At 40.3% G+C, this 22,288-nt stretch overlaps 1 protein-coding gene across 3 annotated transcripts in view; it reads right to left on the bottom strand.

Annotated features, from left to right (window-relative positions):
• Window positions 1-22,288, bottom strand: part of KHDRBS3 (KH RNA binding domain containing, signal transduction associated 3) — a 182,358-nt gene that overhangs the window by 59,658 nt on the left and 100,412 nt on the right. For all 3 annotated transcript variants that reach the window (XR_004384512.1, XM_032873485.1, XM_032873486.1), the window contains exons 5-6: window positions 15,389-15,528; window positions 999-1,194 (exon numbers count right to left, since the gene is read on the bottom strand). Coding sequence is in view for 2 of the 3 variants with exons in the window: in XM_032873485.1 (XP_032729376.1) it covers window positions 999-1,194; window positions 15,389-15,528 (336 nt within the window). In the remaining variant the exon portion in view is untranslated. The remainder of the gene's footprint in view (window positions 1-998; window positions 1,195-15,388; window positions 15,529-22,288) is intronic.

Raw genomic sequence — 22,288 nt, forward strand, 5'->3', positions numbered from 1 at the left:
AAGAAAGGTCTGGAAGCCCAAGAGGATGCAGCACACCGAAGGAAAGACACAAAGTTCAGTACATCCAGGACAAAGACTTTGATCTTTCCAGTGGCTGCTGATGCAGCTGAAGATGTCCCAGAGAATGAACACAGCCTTCCAGACACCATGCAGGAAGCCACCGGGCACCCAGAAAGAGCTCTCCCTGACATAAAACATGAAAACCCATCGGTTCTTGTACCTCAGCCCCATCACCCGTCACTGTTTCTCTTTGACAACGGTTCATGTACTGTTTCTAAGACTTTCAATCACTAACATGAAGCATCCATCCACCACTTATTTTCTTTATTTATGTTAAACTCAAAAGTCACAGGAAGAATCCCAGGGGGCTTGTATTCTTGTTGAAGAACGCCTCTGTCCTTCCCCTCTACTCAGTTTCCATGGATATATTTTCTTTCTCTTATGTTCAGTAAGTCTATGAACCGTATCAAAGAATTATTGAATGGTAATGGAAACACATACTGATTTGCATTAATATAAAAAATTGGGAACTTTTGTTTTCTTCACTGAAAAAAATTTCAACTAAGAATCCCTATTCAACAGTAGCACTTAAGAGGAAACACTTCAGGGTAAAAACAACTTGGTATATGTAGGTGATTCTTTTTTAAATGACTGAATTACTCAGAGGTAACCTGTAGTGGAACATGAATGAATGTCACATTAAAACCCATAAGAGCTTGATGACATGTCTCCTTGATCCTGGGCTAGAACCTCCCTACCACCCAAATTCATCTTCCCTATCACAGATGTAAGTTACTTGACAAAAGAGGCTATTTCCTTCTCATTTCTTATACTGCTAGTATCACATCTTATTTGGCACTCAGTAAACGTTTGCTGAACTAAGGTAGCATTTTTGAGGACTACAGCAAGTGAGGGTGGGCACTTGGTTACGACAGCCAATGCTGCGTGTGGCTGGCTAGATCAGAACAGCATAGCTGCTGCATGACTCCTTCACTTACATAATCTCCATACGTCTCTTGTGTTGGGGGTGGTGGCGGAGGTCGGTACCCAGTTGAGGGAACTCCTCTTGCTCTGGGAGTGAGAAGTCCTCTTCCCCGACTCACTGGCCCTCGGGTGGAAAGGATACCCCTGGAAGCTGGCGTCCCTCGTGGTACACCAACTCCAACTGGCCGGGCTGTGACTCCTCCCCTTCCCCTGCAAACAAGAGGGGCAAGTTAGTAATAGTCATCATTTCTCTACCAGGCCATGGTTCACATGCATTTACACCTCAGGAAAATCAACATTCCATATTACTATAAGAAGAAATAAGGAAATCAAATGCAAAATGAAGACTAGAGCAAATGAGAAACAACTACATACTGCAAGGAAGTTAAGTCGTTTAAGGCTTATACAGCGGTCATGAATATTATAACATCAAAGAAACCCCAAGACTCAATTTCTGGCCAAGACACAGAGTAGTAAGCGAGGACATGTGGGAAGGCTGCATCATCTACTCAGGACTTCTTTGTGATGTCAGGCCAGGGTCACATCCGACCTTCATGCCTACATCATGAAGTGGGCTGTATTCTACTTGTCTATGGACAAGGAAACTGAGGCTAGAAAGATCGTCAAACTGAGAACACATGTATACATCAGAGTTCGATGAAAGAGAAAATTAAATGTAACTTCCCAAATAATGTATTGAACACACAGTAATTTAAAATACCATTCTTAAGTTAAATAAATACAGGTATTTTCTGAAGTAGAATTCAACTTATTTATGTATGTCTAACATAAAATACGAGATTCCAAGTCAGAGAGGACAGAAGAAACAAGCTGTATCAACAATAGCTCAACATAAGCAAAGCTTGAGAAAACATTCAAACTCTGATGAAATAAATCAAAGAAGAAATATCCCATGCTTAATGATTGTTACAGTCAATACTACTCAGTTGCCAATCCTTCCCATCTTCACCTATATTATATACTCAATATAATCCAGTAAAATTCCTGAGAACTACTTTGTAGACTGACAAACACATTCTGGAGAATATATAGAAAGGCAAAAGACCCAGAACAGACATCACAATACTGAAGAAGAAAATTTTAGATGATCACAGTATCTGATTTCAAGACTTATTATAAAGCTATAATAATCAAGGTAGTAAGTATTGATGGAAAAACAGATACACAGAACAGTGGGACAAAAGAGACAGACCTGAAACTGATCCACAGAAATATAGTCAAGTGACTACTGACAAAATTGCAAAGAAAATTCTATGAAAAAGTCTTTAAACAAATAGTACTCAAGCAAATGGACATCCATATGCTACCAAAAAAGAGAGAGAGAGAGAGAAAAGAACATAGAGACATCTTTCATAAAAATTAATTCAAAATGGACTTTAGACCTCACATAAAATATAAAACTTATAGAAGAAAATTCAGAAGAAATCAAGAAATCAGTGTGAGTTCTTGGGTTTGATGATGAGTTTTTAGAAACAGTATGAGAAACATAATCTATGAAATAAAAATTAGTAAGCTGAACTTCCTTAAAATTAAAGACTTCTCCTCTGAGAAGGACACTGTTAAGAGATGAAGAGACAAGTCACAGAAAAGGAGAGAATGTCTACAAAACATGTATTTGATAGAAAACACGGTGTCCAAAATATACAAAGAACTTTTGAAACTCAACAGTAAGAAAATCCAATTAAAAATGGGCAAAAGAAGAGACAGCTCACTGAAGAAGTTATACAGATGGCAAATAACCAAAGGGGGGAAAAATGTTCTATACCACTTGTCATTAGGGAATTGCAAATTAAAACAAACCTATCAGAACAAATAAAATCAAAAGAAACTGAATATACCAATTGATGTTGAGGATGTGAAGGACAAGTGCTCTCATTCATTGCCAGGGGGCATGTGAAAGAGTACGGTCACTCAGGAGGATAGTTTGGCACTTCCTTATGAAGTTAACATGGTATTATCATACAACCCAACACCTGTATTCCTAGGTATTTACCCATTTGATTTGAAAACTTGCTTCCACACAAAAACCTGCACATTAATGTTTACTGAAGCTTTACACATAGTGGCTAAAACAAACAAGATGCCCTTTAAGGGAGGGATGGATAAGCAAGCTGGGGTGCACACATATGAAGGAATATTATTTGGTCATGAAGAAAAATGAGCTCACAAACCAGGAAAAGCTACAGATGAACCTAAAACGTATGTTTCTAACTAAATGAAGCCAAGTCTACGTACTGTATGACTCCAATGATAGGAAACAGTGGAAAAGAAAAAAACTAGTGAGGAGTTAAAAAAACAAATAAACAAGAATCAGTGGATGCCGCAGGTTAAAGGGAGGAGGGAAGGTTGAAAAGGTAAAGGCGTAGGAACACTTTAGGGGGCTGAAACTATTCTGCAGGATGCTGAAATGCTGGATACGTGACACAAAGCCATTTGTCAACACCCACAGAACTTTGTGAACTTTAACGTATGCAAACTATATATATATATATGTGTGTGTGTATATATATATGTACATATATATACACACACACACATATATATATATACACACGTATATATATATATAATTTAGGAAATTGAGGGCTTCTAAGATGGAATGCTAAATGTGACAAAATATTTTAACTACATTAAAAACATACAAAACACCTTTATGAAGTTGAGAAGTAGAATAAATTTAGAAATGAGTGAAGCTTGTAAGACTAAAGGCAAAAGAAAATGCACGTAAGCACTGCTCTAGGTGATAGGCTTATTTCCCATGAGAAGGGATGCAGGTACACATAATGATTCTGATATACTCTATACGTACACTGGACTCAAGCAATTAAATGGACGATGGATAATGGAAGCTACACTTCTTGTGCGGGAGTGAAGGTTACAGGTGAGCAAGCGGAAGAGGCTAGAATGAACTCTATGGTTATGGACTGGAATCGGAGACATCAGTATCAACTCTTGATTCATTTACTATGGGTACAAGCAGTCACACATAGAAACATACACAGATGTGTATACATACACAGGCTAGTAGAATACATATGTTTCCTCGCTCTGTCAGCCGACAGGGCCTGGAAGCAAGGACCTACCAGCAGCAAGAAACAGAACCAGCACCCAGATCTTGGTCTCTCACACCATTCTCTAATAAAAGGAACCAGGGCTCCTTGGAGAAATGGCCGATTCCAGGACTAGAGCAGGAAGCATGCAAGATGATGCTGGAGCAACTTGTAGGACAGAAGGCAAGGACGTACTCAAAAAATAAATAAAGGTATATACGTACATACATACTATAACCAATAAAAAAATTATGAGGGTATATGAGAAGAATAGAGAAGCCAACTGAAAGAACACCCATAGGCCAAAGCTAAGACAACGTGAGTAAAATGAATAAAGCAGTATTGGATTCTAACCCAATGTATAAAACATAAATATCCATAAGTCCACACTAATATAAACAAATGATTGAAATAACAAACTGCAGAGAAGAAGAAAATCGTGCAATAATTTATGTAGGTATTCTACCCTACATAAATCAACTTTAAGTGGGAAAAAATCAACTTTAAGCAGGGAAACCCAACAACTATGACCTTAGCCCAGTTGCCAAGGCAACATCAGCAGCACAAAGTCATGTGGACAGTAGACACCACTGATAGGATGTGATGAAAATGATAGGATGGAATGAAAATGATACTTCATCTTCGTGGTTTTTGTTCCCTAAACCTGTAACCCCAGGTTTATCTTGAGAAAAACATTAGACCCATCCAAGATGAGGGACATCTTCAAAGAACCTGACCAGTACTTCTCAAAACATTAAAGCCATTGAAAAGATGCAAAATCTTAAGACTTTCACCCTTAGGTTACTTGTACTATTTCTTTTGTAAGTATTACATAAATTAGGTCTGTTTTTGCTCATCCTAGGCCATACAAATTGGCACAGTAAAAGTGGTGGTCAAGAGAAAGGTCATGGGAGTCAGACCTGAATTCAATTATAAATTATGTTTACTGTCTTAAGTTCCGCCTTCCAGTTAATATTCAAACAAATCAAATCTGAATTTTCCAAGCCAGTTACTCCACTGTGAACTGGGTTACAGTTATTTCTTAGTAATAGCGTACAGAAAAACGACACAGGACACAGAAAGTACCTACACCACATCTCCTACTCAATCAAGATCAACAATTTATGTACATTTCAATCACTCTGAATTACAATGACGGACACTATAAATTCTTGTCTTACTCGTATTTTTATCTGCAGGATATATCTAGAAACATCTTCAATATGATTAGAGAAAAGAGTAGTTTCTAATTACAGTAGATCTAATTCATATGTGATATTTCAGTTAATCTGTGTTTATCCAAACTAAGCCTCCTGCTTCCTTATCTAATACCCCATCCTTGCCATCCAAGGTACTATATGGACCACAAAATATTCAACCTGGTTTCTCAATCTATAAATATAAGTGTTCCATTAAATTGACAGACATAAATTTATATATTCAAAAGGCTCACAATTCTTCCCCCGCATCATCAACACTGTTTGGTTATGTGCCCTCTGGGTATATGGAATCACAGTAAACTACTCTGTTACAGAATTTATAGAATATATACAGAATATACAGAATAATGTTACAGAATTTCAGACAAGTCATTTGATATATGTAGCTCTGGATACTTATCTAGGAAAGACCCTTTGAAGATTCATTTTTATGTGTTTGCAATTCCATGGGAACTGCGTGAAACAGCACAGTTGCTTCAAAGGACACTCTGGTGAGACGAAGACGTGCAGGAAGTAGTGGCTAATATAAATATCCTATGCAGAATCTCCCCCGTATGCGACAAATGAAGTTCAGGGTAAAGTTTAACAGCTGGACTGATAACATGGGGATAAGAAGAGGAAAAAAGTGTCTGTGAAATGAGTAATAATCAGTGGGAATTTATTATTTTTTTACTTGAAAAATTGATTCAAATTGATAAAATTAGGTTGCCACACTGTTAAGAATGAGGCTAATGAGAAAGAAGGAAGATCACACTTCTGAACAGAAAGCTTTGTAAGCCGAGGAATCAGTGTGATGGTCATGGTTCTTTCTGTTTGTGTTCTTCAGCAGTGAGACCCTGGTTCCTGGTTTGAAACTCGGATGTGGAAATAATCTAGAAAAGTCTGTGAACAGGTACTTTCACGGGAACAATGCTTTGAATGACTAATCAGGAACTAATTATTTATAGACTGGCAGGCGTTTTAGCATGTGATGAAAGAGTACATGCCTTCAGTTCCAGCATTCCCATTCTCAAATCTGCTCTGTCCCTTAGTTGCTGAGCCTCGGTTTTCTACCTGTAAAATGGCCTCAATAATACCTTGCTCTCGCAGACAGTCGTGAGAGCTACACACAGGAGGTATAAAGTGCCTAACCTGACACAGTAATTTAGTAAGTGGTAATTATTACGCAGTCTTCCACTTGGAATCTGTCCTGACACCTTCCTTGGGCCACTTACCGGAGGACAAGGGGAGAACAAAAGAAGGTATCAATCACATCAGTTAGCAAGAGCACCTTTATGTACACTCTACCCTTTTCACAGCAGTAATGCAGTCTGGGAGAGAAAGAGAATAAACATATACTATTACACTGTTTGGCCTTTGTCTATAAATTTTATGAGGAGGAAAAAGTACTGAGTAAAACAATGACTTTGGTGGCAGAAGCCCTGAGTGCTCAAGTCAGCCCTGGCATTATTGACTGGGCAGGACCCACAGCTGATCACAGGCTGGGTGCCTGAGGGAGCCGAGGGCAGGGTCTTAGTTTGGTACCACCAGTATCACAATGGGAAGCTAACCTTCCCAGGGCACTACCTGAGGCAGGTATGCCACCCAAGGGGCATTTTATTTCTCCCACAGACTCCCTAACAAACTCATGGACTTGTCTTCATCTCTGCAGTTTTCTGAGAGGGAAACTTAATTATTCTGAGACTTTCCCTTCTTGCCAGAGGTTGACAAGTGAATGAGAGGCTAGATAAGAGCAAACAGGGAACACGGCCTAAGGTTATAATCCCTCAGAACATGCAAAAGAAACTGTCAAAGCCAGTGACGACCGAAGCTTCCAGACCCTCCGGCAGTCCTTCCTCTTAGCACCTTTAAAGTTGATCAGAAATCTGGCTCTACAGCAGCACGTCCACACTTCTTGTGCGTCCTTATCACCCACTGAGGACCTGTGTCAGGAGCCAGGAGGTCTGGAGTTCCATTTCCAACAAACTCTTGCTGCTCCTGGTTTGGACCCAGAACATACAGACCTGTTCTTCATTCTGGGATCCATCCCATTTCCAACACAATTAAAAAAAAAAAAAAAAAATTCAAGAGCAACTGTTTCATTATCCTACATTGTACAGAGTACAAAATAAATCTAAGGCAATTTGTTTCTTCCTCAAGAAGTTACCAACTAGTTATTAGTAAAATTACTGACCATGTAAGGCACTGTGAGAAACACAACCTCTTATAAAGTGCAAGAAATGCATTTATCTTCTCTTTCTCACCAGTGATGTATCCCCCTGAAGACAGAGAGCTCATCACTTACTTTGAAGCCTGTCACTGTCTTCCAATTCTGTAAGCATGCTTGTACCTTTCTTCTTTATTTAAAAATAAAAATTGCAAAAGTCTTTATCATTTCTAACTAATAGCCCTATTTCTGCCTTTGCAACTTTGAGGATGAGTCTTCTTCCTCTCTGGTAACAGTGAATTAATAGTAAAGGAGATTAAGAGAGATGCGTACTTTGCCTAAGGTCCTCCGTAAGAATTCAAGTTGCGATGTGGATCATTTTGTGTAATCGGAAAAGGAATCATGGAACAGTTGGGCTCGAATAAATTAAGCCCACGGACATGATAAAAATTAAGCAGCGTTTGGATTAGCATGTGCTCAGTGTTCTAGCTCCATTTTACAGCTGAGGAAACCAGGGCTTAGCTTGGGGAGAGACCCAAGGAGGCCCTACAGCTCCAAAGAGCCAGGGGACTGATTTTCCCAGAGTCACACCCAAATTCCAAGCACAGTCCCCATCTTTTCTGCTTTCCAGTCTCTGCTCCTCTGCTTGGGATGACTTCCCTCTGGCACTCTCCTGCCTTATACCCATGTCCCCGGTTCAAAGTTATTTGTACCCAATGGGGCACCTAGGTGGCTCAGTCAATTAAGCATCTGCCTTTGGCTCAAGTCATGATCGGGGGATCTTGGGATTGAGCCCCACACTCCCTCTCCCTCCCCACTCCTGTGCTTTCTTTCAAATGAATACAATATTTTAAATAATTATTTGCCCCCTCATTTCTATTTCCATTCCACTTGTTTTTATACCTCCCATCCCCTTTTTACACTATTCTGCCATAATTACTTGTTTCTCTGACTTCTACTTCTGAAACTCCCTGAAGTCAAAATGACGACTTAGCCATCTCTGTAACTTCAATACTGTCACAGAAAGAGCTCGAAGAAACGCTGTGACATTAAATGACCTAACAGCAGGAATAGACTGACTGATTTTCAAAGAGGAAGAAATATGTTAAAGCTTCTGAACAACCAGGGTGTGGTGGGAGGAGAGTCCCACTGCACACGAATACTCTGCGGTTCCATCTGCCTCCAACTGTCTCAGCTTATCAGTAGAACTTGTTTAACATTATTGTAGGGAAAAATCAGGCGGCAAATTGGGTGTCAGAAACCTTCCTCCAGTTGGCACTGACGCCTACATTTATCTGAGAACATTTATCTGACTGTATGCTGCACTTGACACGTGTGCGGTCGACCTCACTGTGACCAGGAGAACCACGCTTTGCTGCCATTCTTACCTGCCTGCCCCTGGCTGGCTTCGGAATTACAAGCTCTGGCACCAAGTTCTCACAGTCCTTATAACACTATTTGCCATGGATTTTGTCTTCCCAAAGCCTATTAAAATGATTTGAAAAGAAACCACACATTTTTCATTTTCTCCTTTTATTTCCCCTTAATCCACTCCAGTATGGCCACTCAGTAATACGGCCCCAGGGACCGTTGGAACAGAAAGCAAGTGGATACTGAGGAAGGAGGAAGCAGCTCAGTAGGAGAAATCCATGAACCTTATGGCAAGAAAAGAAGAGAAACTCATTTCCCAGGGAAATCCTCTACTACTCTCTGCCTGGGAAGTGCGGCATACATGTCATGTACCAATACCTAGGTTTTTATGAAATCAGAAGGAAGGACAAGAGGGTGAGTTCTGACAGTTTGGTAGTAGAATGTCCTGAGAAGCTCAGTCCAACAGAAAATCAAATAATTTAAGTTATATCCCAAGGAAGCGTTGTTATTTTTTAATAGAAAACGTCTATCAATAATGCGGACTAGTAGAAAAAGAAGTATATTGTCATTTTCCTATATCTACCCTTTCCTGATTAAAAAAAAAAAGACCTTTTAATATAGATTGGTAGATTAACACAAATCTTATCATATACTAGAGAAATATTTATGACTCTTATATTAACTATTCAGTGTTCCTGATAACATTTCTCATAACTTCATACACATACATGAGAGAAAATATATCATTTTCAATCACTGAAACAATCATTAGCATCTATGATATCATTCACGATGGATTTAAAAAACAGTGAAATCACATGGAAATCAATGTGAAAGAGGACATGTGAGTGCCGGTGTCCCATCCGACCCCGTACATAAGAGGTCATGTAGTGCTCTTACAGAACTGTGGCTACTTGTTTGCTCAACACAGCAACTGCCAAAACACTGGTTTTACAGAGATATGACATCAGTGGGGCACAATCTAATGTTGAAACTATAAATAACTCCCTTACGCTGAGAGCTCGAGCGGTGCCCACGAGATGCTGAGGACTGCGGGGTCCCGGGGAATGCCAGCACCCTGGCAGAGAGTTTGGGAAATGCCACCCAATGATTTACTGTGGAACTTCAGTCCATGAAAGAAAAGAGGAAGGGGCAGGTAAAAAAAATTATAGAAACCAGAGTTGAAAATTTCCCCAATTTAATGAAAGCTTATAAAAAGCCTTGAGTGGTTGTGTCAGCTTCATGTCCTGGGTCCAAACCACCACATTCAGCTCCCAGTGCTGATGAACATGATTCACTACTCAGAAAGGCAGGCTTCATCTGCTTGGTCCACTCTTCTTCTTATTGTTTCTGGTCTCACATGCAGGGAGCTAAGACTGCCTGCTACCTGGGAGGAAGGGCCCGCTGGCCAGAGTAAAGGTCAGCAGGAAAGCAGCACAGAACAAGCCAGCTATTTCGAAGAAGGCATGGAAGGAGCATCCCCACGGGTCCAGGACAGCCTGGCCCAGACCGCTGGGCAGCAGGTCAGGGTGGAGGAGGGGACCTGCCCAAAGTGTGCTGCCTGCAGTGTCCCCCTCTCCAGCTTCCCTCTGCTCTTCCGCAGACCCCGAAGGGCCAGGCAGGCCACACGTCACAGCAGCGTCCCTGGAGGCATGCACAGGACAGACCGGAAGTGAGGAAACTTCCTCATCTCCTGAGTTACAACAGGTGTTAAGTTTAGTTCTCGCATTTGAAACTGAAATGAAAGGTTTATGTAGAGTTCATTAAAACTTCCCACTGCAGGATTTAATTTTAGGTCATTTACATCTTTCAGCAGAAAAGTATCCTGAAGTGATAAGAATGGGGAACATTCATGAAGCCTCCAATAATAATTTATTCCACTCTGAAATTCCAAAATGGTGATAGCCACATGACCATTCCCACAAAGCTAATCCCCTAGTGCATTCCGTCACGGGACAGCGAACTACATCAACACAAAATACTGCAAATGACTGACACTTGATCAGCAAGAGCCTAAAGGATTTGCTATTGTACTGCAGTCACTTAACAATTATTTACTAAGTGATTCCTTTACGCCAGGTCCTAGGGACACAAGAGCCTTTATGGGTTTACATTATCATGAGGAGAAGCCGATGAAAATGTGAACAAAAGAGGTAGAATTCAGTGTGATAAATGCTACGAAGGGATCCCAGCTTTGGGACTCGGGGACGATGACTCTCAAGAAGGTGCCCGGTAAGGCTTCCTAGGCATGGACCTGTGTCTGTCTACCATGTGAGGCCCGGACAAAGCATCCCGAGGTGGGGTCAGTGGGGGTAGTGAATGCAAAGGGCCTGGGAAGGAAATAAGCTTGGCCAGTTTGCCAGAGAGTTAGGAGACCAGCCAGACCGCAGTGCAGAAAACCACAAGGTCAGAAAGGGCAAGAAGATCACCAGGTTAGGAGTGTGTCCTCGAGCATGGCAGGAAGTTCGGATGTTCTCCTAGAGGCAAAGGGAGCCACCCAAAAACTAAGGCAGGGAGAAGACAGTATCTACTTGAACAGGTCATTAAAGACTGCAAATGACAAGTGGAAGAGCAGTGTGGCTAGACTGAGGTGGGGAGGAAGAGATGACTCATGAAAACCAGACTTAAGGTTTATTTTATTTTTTTATTTTATTTTATTTTTAAAGATTTTATTTATTTGACAGACAAAAATCACAAGCAGGCAGAGAGGCAGGCAGAGAGAGGAGGAAGCAGACTCCCCGCGGAGCAGAGAGCCCGATGCGGGGCTCGATCCCAGGACCCTGGGATCATGACCCGAGCTGAAGGCAGAGGCTTAACCCGCTGAGCCACCCAGGCGCCCCAAGGTCTATTTCAGAGGCAAAATCAAAATGGCGCACTGAGGGGATAGATACAGCCAAGGCCCACTAAGACTGTGCCCTGGAGATAATTCTCACAGGTCTCAGGACCTGAAGGCCCTGGGCTTTGAGGAGTATGTTTGTCTTCTGTTTTATTACTCTTTTAGACCCTGAAACAGTGTGATTCCATAACCACGTCTTCCTCAGCTTTGGCTACAAGGAAACTCAAAATTTAATTCGAAGACCAACTCTGCGACTGTACTCCCGTGTGTTAACCTCACTCCTGGGGTTTGGTAACCTTCTGTCCTAATTCCCACATCCATTTACTTTTTATTCTGTGAGATACACATACTAGTTTGGCAAGTTACTATATGTGATTTAATGAGAAAGTGGTAAAAAACATAAAAGTATTTCCACCATAGATTGTATTAAAGGTGCCATCATGGGCTGTGATAAAAGTGCAGTGAAAGGGACAGAACCAAAGCTCTATGGAGGAAATGCAGCGGCAGAATGGATGGAGGAAAGCCCGGCTCCTGGCGAAACGCAAGGGAGGACCAAAGAGAAGAGAGAGGTACGGACGGTGGAACCAGGGTCTACAGATCTTGGGCGAGTCATCACCTCCCTCGCTTGAGAAATGGTGAGTGAACACACCAGTGGCCCCTCACAGGGCTGTTATGAGGTGTAACCTAGTTAATATCTGTAAATGCTTAGAAAAGTACTCAGTCAGTAGTAGATGAAGTAGAAGTGTTAAAATAATCTTTGGTGTGAGACACGAAGAAAAGCAGGATGTAAAGAGTGAGGGGCTGGGAAGGGATGCAGAACTGTGGGCAGAGGAGCAACGTTCACAAAGATATGGGAAGGACGTGAGCACCAACTTCATGAAATAAACAGTTTCCAGCGGGGGGTGGAACACAGGAAATATGGCAAAGTAATCAGTAAAGACTAAACAGAGTGAGGCCTTAAGAAAGAATACAGGAGGGCTCTGAGTACCTCTTCGAGGAAGAGAAAAGCAGAGTATTTGAAACATCCGGTACCGAGGAAGCCCACAGTCAAATGGAGGAAAGAAGGTAGGGGTGTGTGAGGTGCTCTGCCCAGTGCCGAGTGCGGACCAGCCACACCCGCCACGGGAACGGTACTCATTGCCAACCCAATGGAAAGGCTGTCCGTGGCAAGCCACGGACATGCGTCATCAAGAGGAATAATTTTTCATCCGGGTAGATGGAGGGGTTTCTGCAGATACTATACTCAAAATACCAAAAAGTTTCTGCCTTCCTCATCTGTTTAAACTTAATTTAAAACCTGACAGTGAGGGATGCCTGTGGCTCGGGGAAGCGTCTGCCTCGGTTCGGGTCCTGGGATCAGGTGCTGCCTGCCACTCCCCCTGCTTGCGCTCCCTCTCTCATTGTCTCTCTCTCTGACAACGAAATAAAAAAACATCTTAAAAAACAAAACAAAACAAAAAAACCTGACAGTGAAATGAGAACTTATCTTCAATCAAAATGATAGCTCTGGTTAAGGAACACAGCATCCCCTAAAAAGTGTCCTCAACAGTGACACTGAGTGTGCTCTCTTCCCTCCGCCCGTCCGGGAGGTTCATTCTGTGAATGTTGCCTTCTTTAGAAAAAGGGCATTTGCAGACGTGATTATCAGGTGAGCATCTTGGGAAGGGAGGAGTACTCTGAATCGCCTGGGGGGCCCTAAATGCTATCACGTGGAAGAGGGAAGCAAACGGAGAAGACAGACAGACAGGAGCGAAATCAACATGCAGAGACCGGAGTGGTAAGACCACAAGGGAAGGCATGTTGGCAGCACCCGAAGCTGCAACTGGCAAGGAAAGGATTCCCTGCTAGAGGGAAAGCACCACCACCACCTTGACTGTGGTTTGCCCAGCACTGATTTTGGACATCTAGTCCCCAGAACTGATAAATCTCTATTGTTTAAAGCCACCAGATTTGTGGTCATTCATCACAGCAGCCACAGGAAACTAACGCAGCGAGTACAGTTGACCCCGGAACAACATGGGTTTGAACTGCATGGGTTCGTCTGCACACGGATCTTTTTACAATAAATACAGTACAGTAGTGTAAATGCACTTTCCCCTCATGAATTCCTTGTTAACATTTTCTTTTATCTAGCTTATCTTATTGCAATAATACAGTATTTAACACATACACAAAATGTGTTCACCGACTGTGTTATGGGTAAGGCTTCTAGTCAACAGTAGCTTATTAGTAGTAAGTTTTGGGGGAGTGAAAAGTTATACACAGATTTTTGACTATGCAAGAGGTCAGTACCACTATCCTCCCACAATGATCAAGGGTCAACTGGAATTTCTTATGATTTAAAGTAAATTTAATGGTAGAAGAAATGAAAATGAGAAGGATTTACCATTTACTGAACACCTACATAAATTATTTCATTAAACCATCAACAGCGATCCATTATCAGCCTTTTTTAATAGAGTAAACCCACTTGGTACCATGAGGAGATCTGTTTATTTTACAGCGCAAGAACACCTGTTTGTAATTGCTCTCTTTGACCATACACTGATCAGCAACACTTAATAAGAAAACTGACTTTTTATTCTCCTAAAAAAGTTGGAGATATAAAAGAATGCTATTTGAAATTATTTCATTCAAAATCAATCTGAAAAAATATATATGTAGTCACCAGTGAAAAATCCGTTACTTCTTTCTAGAGTTCTTTTAGATGCAAAGATTAAAAAATTAAAAATATTTTTAAATAAATCTGAGATATATCTCAATATATGGTTTTGCTTAAACTGTCTTATGAATTCATTAAAACATTTTATTTTTTATTTTTCATTATGTTCAGTTACCTAACATAAAGCACATCATAAGCTTTTGTTGTAGTGTTCAACGATTCATTAGTTGTGTATAACACCCAGTGCTCATCCCAACACATGCTTTCCTTAATACCCACCACCCAGTCACCCCATCTCTGCATGCCCCTCCCCTCCATAACCCTCTGTTTCCTGGAGTCCAGTCTCTCTCACGGTTTGTCTCTCTCTCTGATTTCATTTTTCATATTAAAAGTAGTCATCAGTCCAAAGACAGAAAAAAAATTCTGTGTACCTGGACCAGCTGAGGAGTTTCAGAGCATTCAGTGAATAAAATGACAGCAGGCTTCTGGATACTCACTTGGTGCCTGACATGGTGCTCAACAGAGATGTGGCAAAGAACTGGCCTAATCCTGTGCTCAATGGGGAAGGCACATGCTTCCAAGACTTCAAGTTGCATATCAATATTATTATTTTAAAACAAGCCTCATTTTTAAGAATTTTAAAAATTAATATTAGGGGTACTGAGTGGCTCAGTAGTTAGCCATCTGCTTATGCAACGGGTCATGATCCCGGGGTGGAGCCCCGCACTGGGCTCCCTGCTCAGCAGGAAGCCTGCTTCTTCCTCTCCCACTCCCCCTGCTTGTGTTCCCTCGCTTGCTGTGTCTCTGTCAAATAAATAAATAAAATCTTAAAAAAAAATTAATATTAGAGTGATAAATAAACTTGGCTATAGTCATCAGCCAGTAAGTGGTACAGGTTCTATTTAAACCCAGGAATATCTCACTCCAAGCAAAGTGAATCCCCTTAATTACAACATTAAAATGTCTGAATATATTCTCGCAGGCTTTGTAAGGATATACTGATAGAGCTGTTTGACTATTAATAAAGGAGACATTAAAACGGTTGCCATGGTACCCTATTCTAATGACAAAAAAAGTAAGTCAATTAATTACACCTACCTGGTTATTGCTGGGGTGGGTACACCTCTTGTACGCAAGGTGGGTTTCCCTCGAACAACCGGTACATCCGCATTTTCTGAACCACCATTCAAATATGTTAATTCTTGGAGCTGTGCTTGCCTGATTTCATCATTATAGTCCTACACAGAAGACAGAAGACAGCATAACTCAGCTCATGTGAAAAATACAAAAGTATTTAGGACAAGAATAAAACAATTTTTAATAGAAGAAAGGGCAAGGAAATAGCTGAATTCACAAAATAAGATTTGAGATTGTTGAAATGAAAATGCATCAATAAATTGTTTAAAAAAAAGGGGGAAAAAAGTGTATTTTTCCCAAACTAAAATTTTCTACAATCAGCCATTATTCCTTCTGCTGGACTTACTTTCCAAGTAAGATACTTATAAGCAAATTAAAATACCATATACAGACACATGGCACTGTTATTTACAACTCAATTCAACTAGTAGTTACTGCAATCTGTGAAGGACCACTAAAAAACAGAGAAGGAAGCCTGGCTTCCTACAGCCAAGGAGCTCACAATCTAACAAAGGAGGAGGACATACATACAACAGGATAGCTTTACTGAAATTAAGAACCACGTGTACACATTCCTCTTGTACATTTCCATCTGGATATTATACTAGAAAAATGCACCATTTTCAAAGCTGAATATATCTTATTCTTGGAGACTCGCTCTTCTTTATCTTACGACTGTTTAAATATTCAACTGAGAAACCCTGGGAGTCATCCTTGATTACTCCTTTCCTGAATATCTCCAACCCCATTCAAGAATCATCAAGAAGTGTGATCTGTTTTACAATAAAATGAAAGTTCAGGTCTAAACTGTCAAAAAGGAAAGTCCTGTAACTCAGCTGTGGGCAATGAGAGCAGGTTCCCAAAAGAAGTATCATCTAAGGATGAGTGTGAACTAACTACCAGAAGAGGGGCAGTACACTACTATAGCTGGAGGTAAAAGCACATTTTAAGACCTAAAGAGATGGTATCCAGGGAACATGAAGAAGTGCCATACGGCTGAATTAGAAGATCAACTTGGGGTGTGTTTTTTTGGGGAGGGGGGTTGGGCTCAAAGTGGAAAGGAAAGCAGAAACCAAATCAAACAAAGTCTTCAGTCATTTCAAATGTAACTTAAAAGGTTTAAAATTAAGGGTACTAAAAAGCACTTTAGAGTTTTAAGGAAGAAAGTTGCATATCTAGGTTTGTGTTTTAGAAATATTATGAACAACTGGATGCCATCAAATTAGGTAACTAAGATGACAGAAAGACACGGATGAATTTCTACAAAGACACAAATTACCAAAACTGACTGAAGAAGAAATGAAAAATCTGGCAGATAAACCAAGAGACTAAATTAGTACTCATTAAGTGTCCTGCAAAGAAAAGCCTAGGCCCACAAAACTTTAATGGTGAATTCTACAAATAGTTAATAAAGAATTAATACTAATCCTTCACAAACTTCCAGAAAAATGAAAGAAGAGGGAGTACTTCCTCACTATTTCTATAAAGCCAGTACTGTCAGGGTACCACAATAGACAAAGACATTGCAAGAAAAGAAACCTATAAATGAATATCCTTATGAATACAGAAACAAAGGCTCTCAAAAAAATTAGGAAGCCAAATCCAACAGCATAAACAAAATAGAAGGAAGAAATATACACAAGAATCAAGTAAAACTTATTCCAGAATTGCTAGTTGCCTTAATATAAAAAAAACAATTAATATAACACCATAAAAATAGAATAAAGAACAAAAAATGATCATTTTAATACAAAGAAACCAAACCACTTGTGAGAAGAATCCAATACTTTAATGATAAAAACACTCAACAACTAGGAAATCCCAGAGTTAACACCGTATTTAATAGTAAAAACGTAGAAGAATCATCCTAAGATAAGGAACAAGATAAGGATGTCTACTCTCACCCCTTCTATCCAACATCACACTTGAGGTTCTAGTCAGGACAATAATGTAAGAAACAAATAAACAGCGTTCAGATCGGAAGGGAAGAACTAAACAACCTTTATTCACAGATGACATAACCCTGTATACAGAAATCAAAAGAATCCACAAAAACATTATTAAATAATCACATTACAAAAGGTTTCAGGATATAATGAGATCAATATACCAAAATCAATTTTATTTCTTTATGAACAATACAAAAATAAAATTAAGACAATAATTCCACTTATAGTATCATCATAAAGAACAGCATAGGAATAAATTAACAAAATAAGAGCAAGATTTGTATACTGTACAACAAAATACAACTGGAAGAAATTTTTAAAAATCTAAGTAAATGGAAATATACCCAATGTTCATGGATAGGAGGACCTAATATTGTTATGATGACAATATCTCTGCCTTACTCTCCCACCTCCCAGACTGATCTACAGAGATGAGGAAATCCCTATCAAAATCCCAACTGGCTTCTTTGTTAAAATTTCTATGAAAATCCAAGGGACCTAGTATATCCAGAATAATTTTAAGAAAAAAGAACAAAATTGGAGGACTAATACAATCCCATTTCAAAACTTACCACAAAGCCATAGTAACAAAGACTGTGTAGTACTGGCTTAAAGGGTAGACATAAAGATCAGTGAAATAGAATTGGGAGCCCAGAAATAAGTTACTATAGATTGATGTTCAAACAGTCTCTTTAACAAGTGGTACTATAGTAATAAGGATAACACTGAAGATAATGGAAGTCTTACACCTTGCTGGCGGCAATGAAAACTGGTCGAGCCACTTGGAAAAACCAGTTAGCACTACCTCAAAAATGCTTTTTTTTTTTTTTTTCTTAAAGATTTTATTTATTTATTTGACCGAGAGAGAGAGAGAGAGAGAGAGATCACAAGTAGGCAGAGAGGCAGGCAGAGAGAAAGGGGGAAGCAGGATCCCCGCTGAGCAGGGAGCCCAATATGGGGCTCCATCCCAGGACCCTGAGATCATGACCTGAGCTGAAGGCAGAGGCTTAACCCACTGAGTGACTCAGGCGCCCCTCAAAAATGTTAAACACAGAGCTACCATGAAACCTAATAATTCCACTTCTGGGTCATACCCAAGAAAGTGAGAACATACATCCCTCCAAAAATCTGTACATGAATGTTCACAGCAGCATTCTTGATAATAGCCAGAAAGTACAAATAACCCCAACTGAAGTCCTTGACTAATAAAGAATGGACAAATAAAACATAGCATATCCGTACAATGGAATATCATCCAGCAATGAAAAGCAGCCTCAATGAACCTTGAAAGGAGTACGCTAAATGAAAGAACGCAGGACAAAAGACTACACATACTGTTTCGTTTTACACAAAATGTCAAAAACAGGCAAGTCCATAGAGACAGATTACTGGTGGTATGAGACAGAGGTGAGGGACAGCAGGGGACTGGAATGGGGACTGCTTGCACAAAGGTATAGGGTTGCTCTGAGGAATGATGAAAATCTAAAGCAGATTGTGGTGATGGCTCCATAACTGTCAATGCACAACAATCCAGTGAACTCTGGGCGTTTAATGGATGAATTGTAGGGTATGTGAATTTTATCTCCATAAAGGCTGTGTAAAATACAAAAAAGTGAATGAGTGGTTGACTAGGGAGGAAGAAGAATGGGAAGTCACTATTCATTACAAGGTTTACTTGGAGGTAATAAAAATGGTCTTGGGTTATGGTGACAGCCACAGAACTCTATGAATACACGAAAAGCCACTGAATTGTATACGTTATAGGAGTGAATTTTATGTGATGTGATTTAGATCTCCATAAAGATATTCAAGGGAAAAAAGCACACTAGAGGCAGAAATCCCAGATGGAAGCTCATAATTCCAGTGTGTGGTAAGGACAACCTGGAGTACAGAAGTGGCAGGCAGGATGAGGAAAGGAAGTTTTGGTGTTATTTATAATGTTTAATTTTTCTTAGACATGGTAATATTCTAGATGGCAGAGGTATATCAGCAAAGTCAAGAATGTCAGTGGACATCTGGAAAATAAGAGGGGTAAGTAACAATGGTATCATGTTGTAATCAGTGTGGTACAGGTTGACTCTGCACTGGCTTATGACACATTAATTCTGAGAAGTCCCGTAACACAGACATAAAAACCAGTAATTTAGAAGTTAAAGATATGGATACAGAAGCGGACAAGGAAGGGTTATTCAGGTGCTACACAGCACCGAGCAGGGCCTGTCGTCAAGGCAGGCCTGTGGCTGCCCCCGGAAGATAACCTCTAAGCCCACAGAGGGGACCGCCTGCTAAGAGAGTTTCTGTATGCGTGGGTTTGAGGCCAAGCAGTACAGTGTGGCGAAACGAGTCTGCCCCAGCAATGGGATTAGCAGGGAACCTTTGTTTTGGCTCAGGAAGTGGCGTGGTGATGCTGGACTGGGAGCAGCTGAGTTCAGACCAAGGACGCCATATGCGTACGTGATGGATCCACAATAAAAACCGTGCTGTGGGGCGCCTGCGTGGCTGAGCGGGTTAAGCCTCTGCCTTTGGTTCAGGTCATGATCTCAGAGTCCTGGGATACTGAGCCCCACATCGGGCTCTCTGCTCGGTGCGGAGCCTGCTTCCCCCTCTCTCTGCCTGCTCTCAGCCTACTTATGATCTCTGTCTCTGTCAAATAAATAAATAAGATCTTTAAAAAAATAAAAAATAAAAACCACGCACACCATGGCGCAGGGGAGCCTCCCTAGTTGGCAGACCCTCGCGCGTGTTGTCACGCATCACTGCTAGACGAATCAAACGTGTCCCTGCAGAATTCCCCGCGAAGGGACACTTGGAAGCCCAGGCCAAGTCTTCCCTGTGCTCCTTTCCTTGCTGATTTTGATCGGTATCCCTTTGTGGAAATAATCCATAGTCACAGTGTATAACCGATTTTCTGAGTCCTATGGGTCGTTCTAGAGAATTAATGAGCTTGTTGCGGGGACCTCTAGCAAGAAATCATCTGTATACAAATGTCAGCAATAAGCAGGATTGCTTGGGGCATGTTACTGGAGCAGAAGGGCTCTGGACAGCTATGCACGGTAACAGAAGAAAAGCCACACAGGGGGGATGGATAAGGGGAGGCAAGCACCTGAGAGGGACATGGAGGTCCGCCTAGCATGAAAGCCACAGGAAGTCAGTGCTGCGTCCCACGGGATCCCACGGGATCCAAGAGTAAAGCCAACACTGACTTCAGCAAGGGTAGTTTTGGGAAGGGCAGAGCTGGAATCCATCTCAGGGGAAGGGAGAGGGAGGGGGAGAAAGTCACAGACACAGAGCAGGCGGGCAGGTTTTCCAGCTGTGCGGCTCCATGAAGAGGAAGAGGAGGGACTGCCCCTGGAGCGAGGAATGGAGGCTCCTACGATAAAAGAAACAGGCTTTCAAGTGTGAATAAAAGATTCAGGGGCAACAGCTTCCTGAATTATTTAGAGTTTAAAATACGAAATAGACTTCATACACTTATTAAAAAAAAAAAAATCTGCTATCTTTTCCTTACTTTGCAAAAAGCAGAGTATAAAAAATGACTTGAATCCTGTAGTGGAAGGCACTGTGGAATAGGAAAAGTAGTGTGAACACCAGTCGAAAAGGAAGTCCAGAGAAAGCTGAAACCATAATAAGCAAACACTTGCAGAGGCAAATTCAACCTGCCATGACTAGTGGGACGGGCACACGACCAGGCGTCTAGGTTTTCTTGCAGACGGAGGTTCTTTCTCTAACTTATTTAGGGCACTAGGATCTCAAAAGACTCACTTCAATCTATCATTATTTCACCCTCTCTAAAATAAGCCTTTTAATATGCTCCTTACCATTTTACTAAAAATGTGTGAAGATTCATAAATTATTTGTAAAGCACATGCTAAATAAAATGTGAAAATGTGCTACATAAATGCTAAATATTTGCCCTGTTGGAAAGTGCGGGGAGGTGTGACACAAAATTGTATGTGGTTCCAAAATAGGTTCATGGGAAAAGAACACAGCATCCAAAAATACCATTAAAAATTTTAAACGGAAAAAGAAATTGCTCTGAGTGATTACAATGGTGTCACAAAAATTAGAATGAAAGCCCATTTTAGATCTTTGTAAAAATACATTCTCAAGAAGACAAACGGTAGTCAGAAACAAATTATGGAATCTGAGTCAACACATCTGGGTTAAGCCTGAATTTAATGAACTGGACTCACCAGATTTGTGACGTTAGACTAAAATTTTAGGGAACTGTTTCTGTCAGATAGAACTATTGATAAAAATCATTGTAGTTATAGTTTTCTTGGTCTGTAATATGATGATTTGAAATCAGGTGGGAAACCAAGTGACATATGTTAGCACACAGACTAAATGATGATTTTACATTTTAAACTAGTCATTAGTAAATTATCATTTTAACTTCCTATCAGAAAAGTGAAAATATTATCACACTAATTCAAACATGTCATCAATTGTGAAGAGTGGAAAAGTGATCAGAATTCTAATTACACAGGTACACGTGGGATTTTACTGTCCAGTAAATTTAGAACATATTTAGATGTGTTAGCCGAGAGAATGGGAAAAAACTTTTTAAATGAAATCATTAAAAATAATTTATTAAAATTTAGTGGATACTCAGCCACGAATGTTCTCTTCAGATATATTTGCCCAAATATACCAATGATTATGTCAAAAATTAATCCTGGGATCAATGTCTATATTATAATCTATAGAAATAACATAAATGTTCATTATTTGAAGATTGAATACATACTTCTAGAACATGTATATGATGAAATATGCAGACACCAAAAAGAATGAAGGGAAATATTACACATCCTCATATGGTCAGGGGTCCAAAATACTCTTAAGATTTAAAAAAATAAATGTAATGAGAGAATATAAGACTTGTAATTTAGCTAAACAAGAAGCTTAG

Source organism: Lontra canadensis, unplaced genomic scaffold (assembly GCF_010015895.1).
Source record: "Lontra canadensis isolate GAN:19392208 unplaced genomic scaffold, GSC_riverotter_1.0 scaffold49, whole genome shotgun sequence".
Lineage (NCBI taxonomy): Eukaryota > Metazoa > Chordata > Mammalia > Carnivora > Mustelidae > Lontra > Lontra canadensis.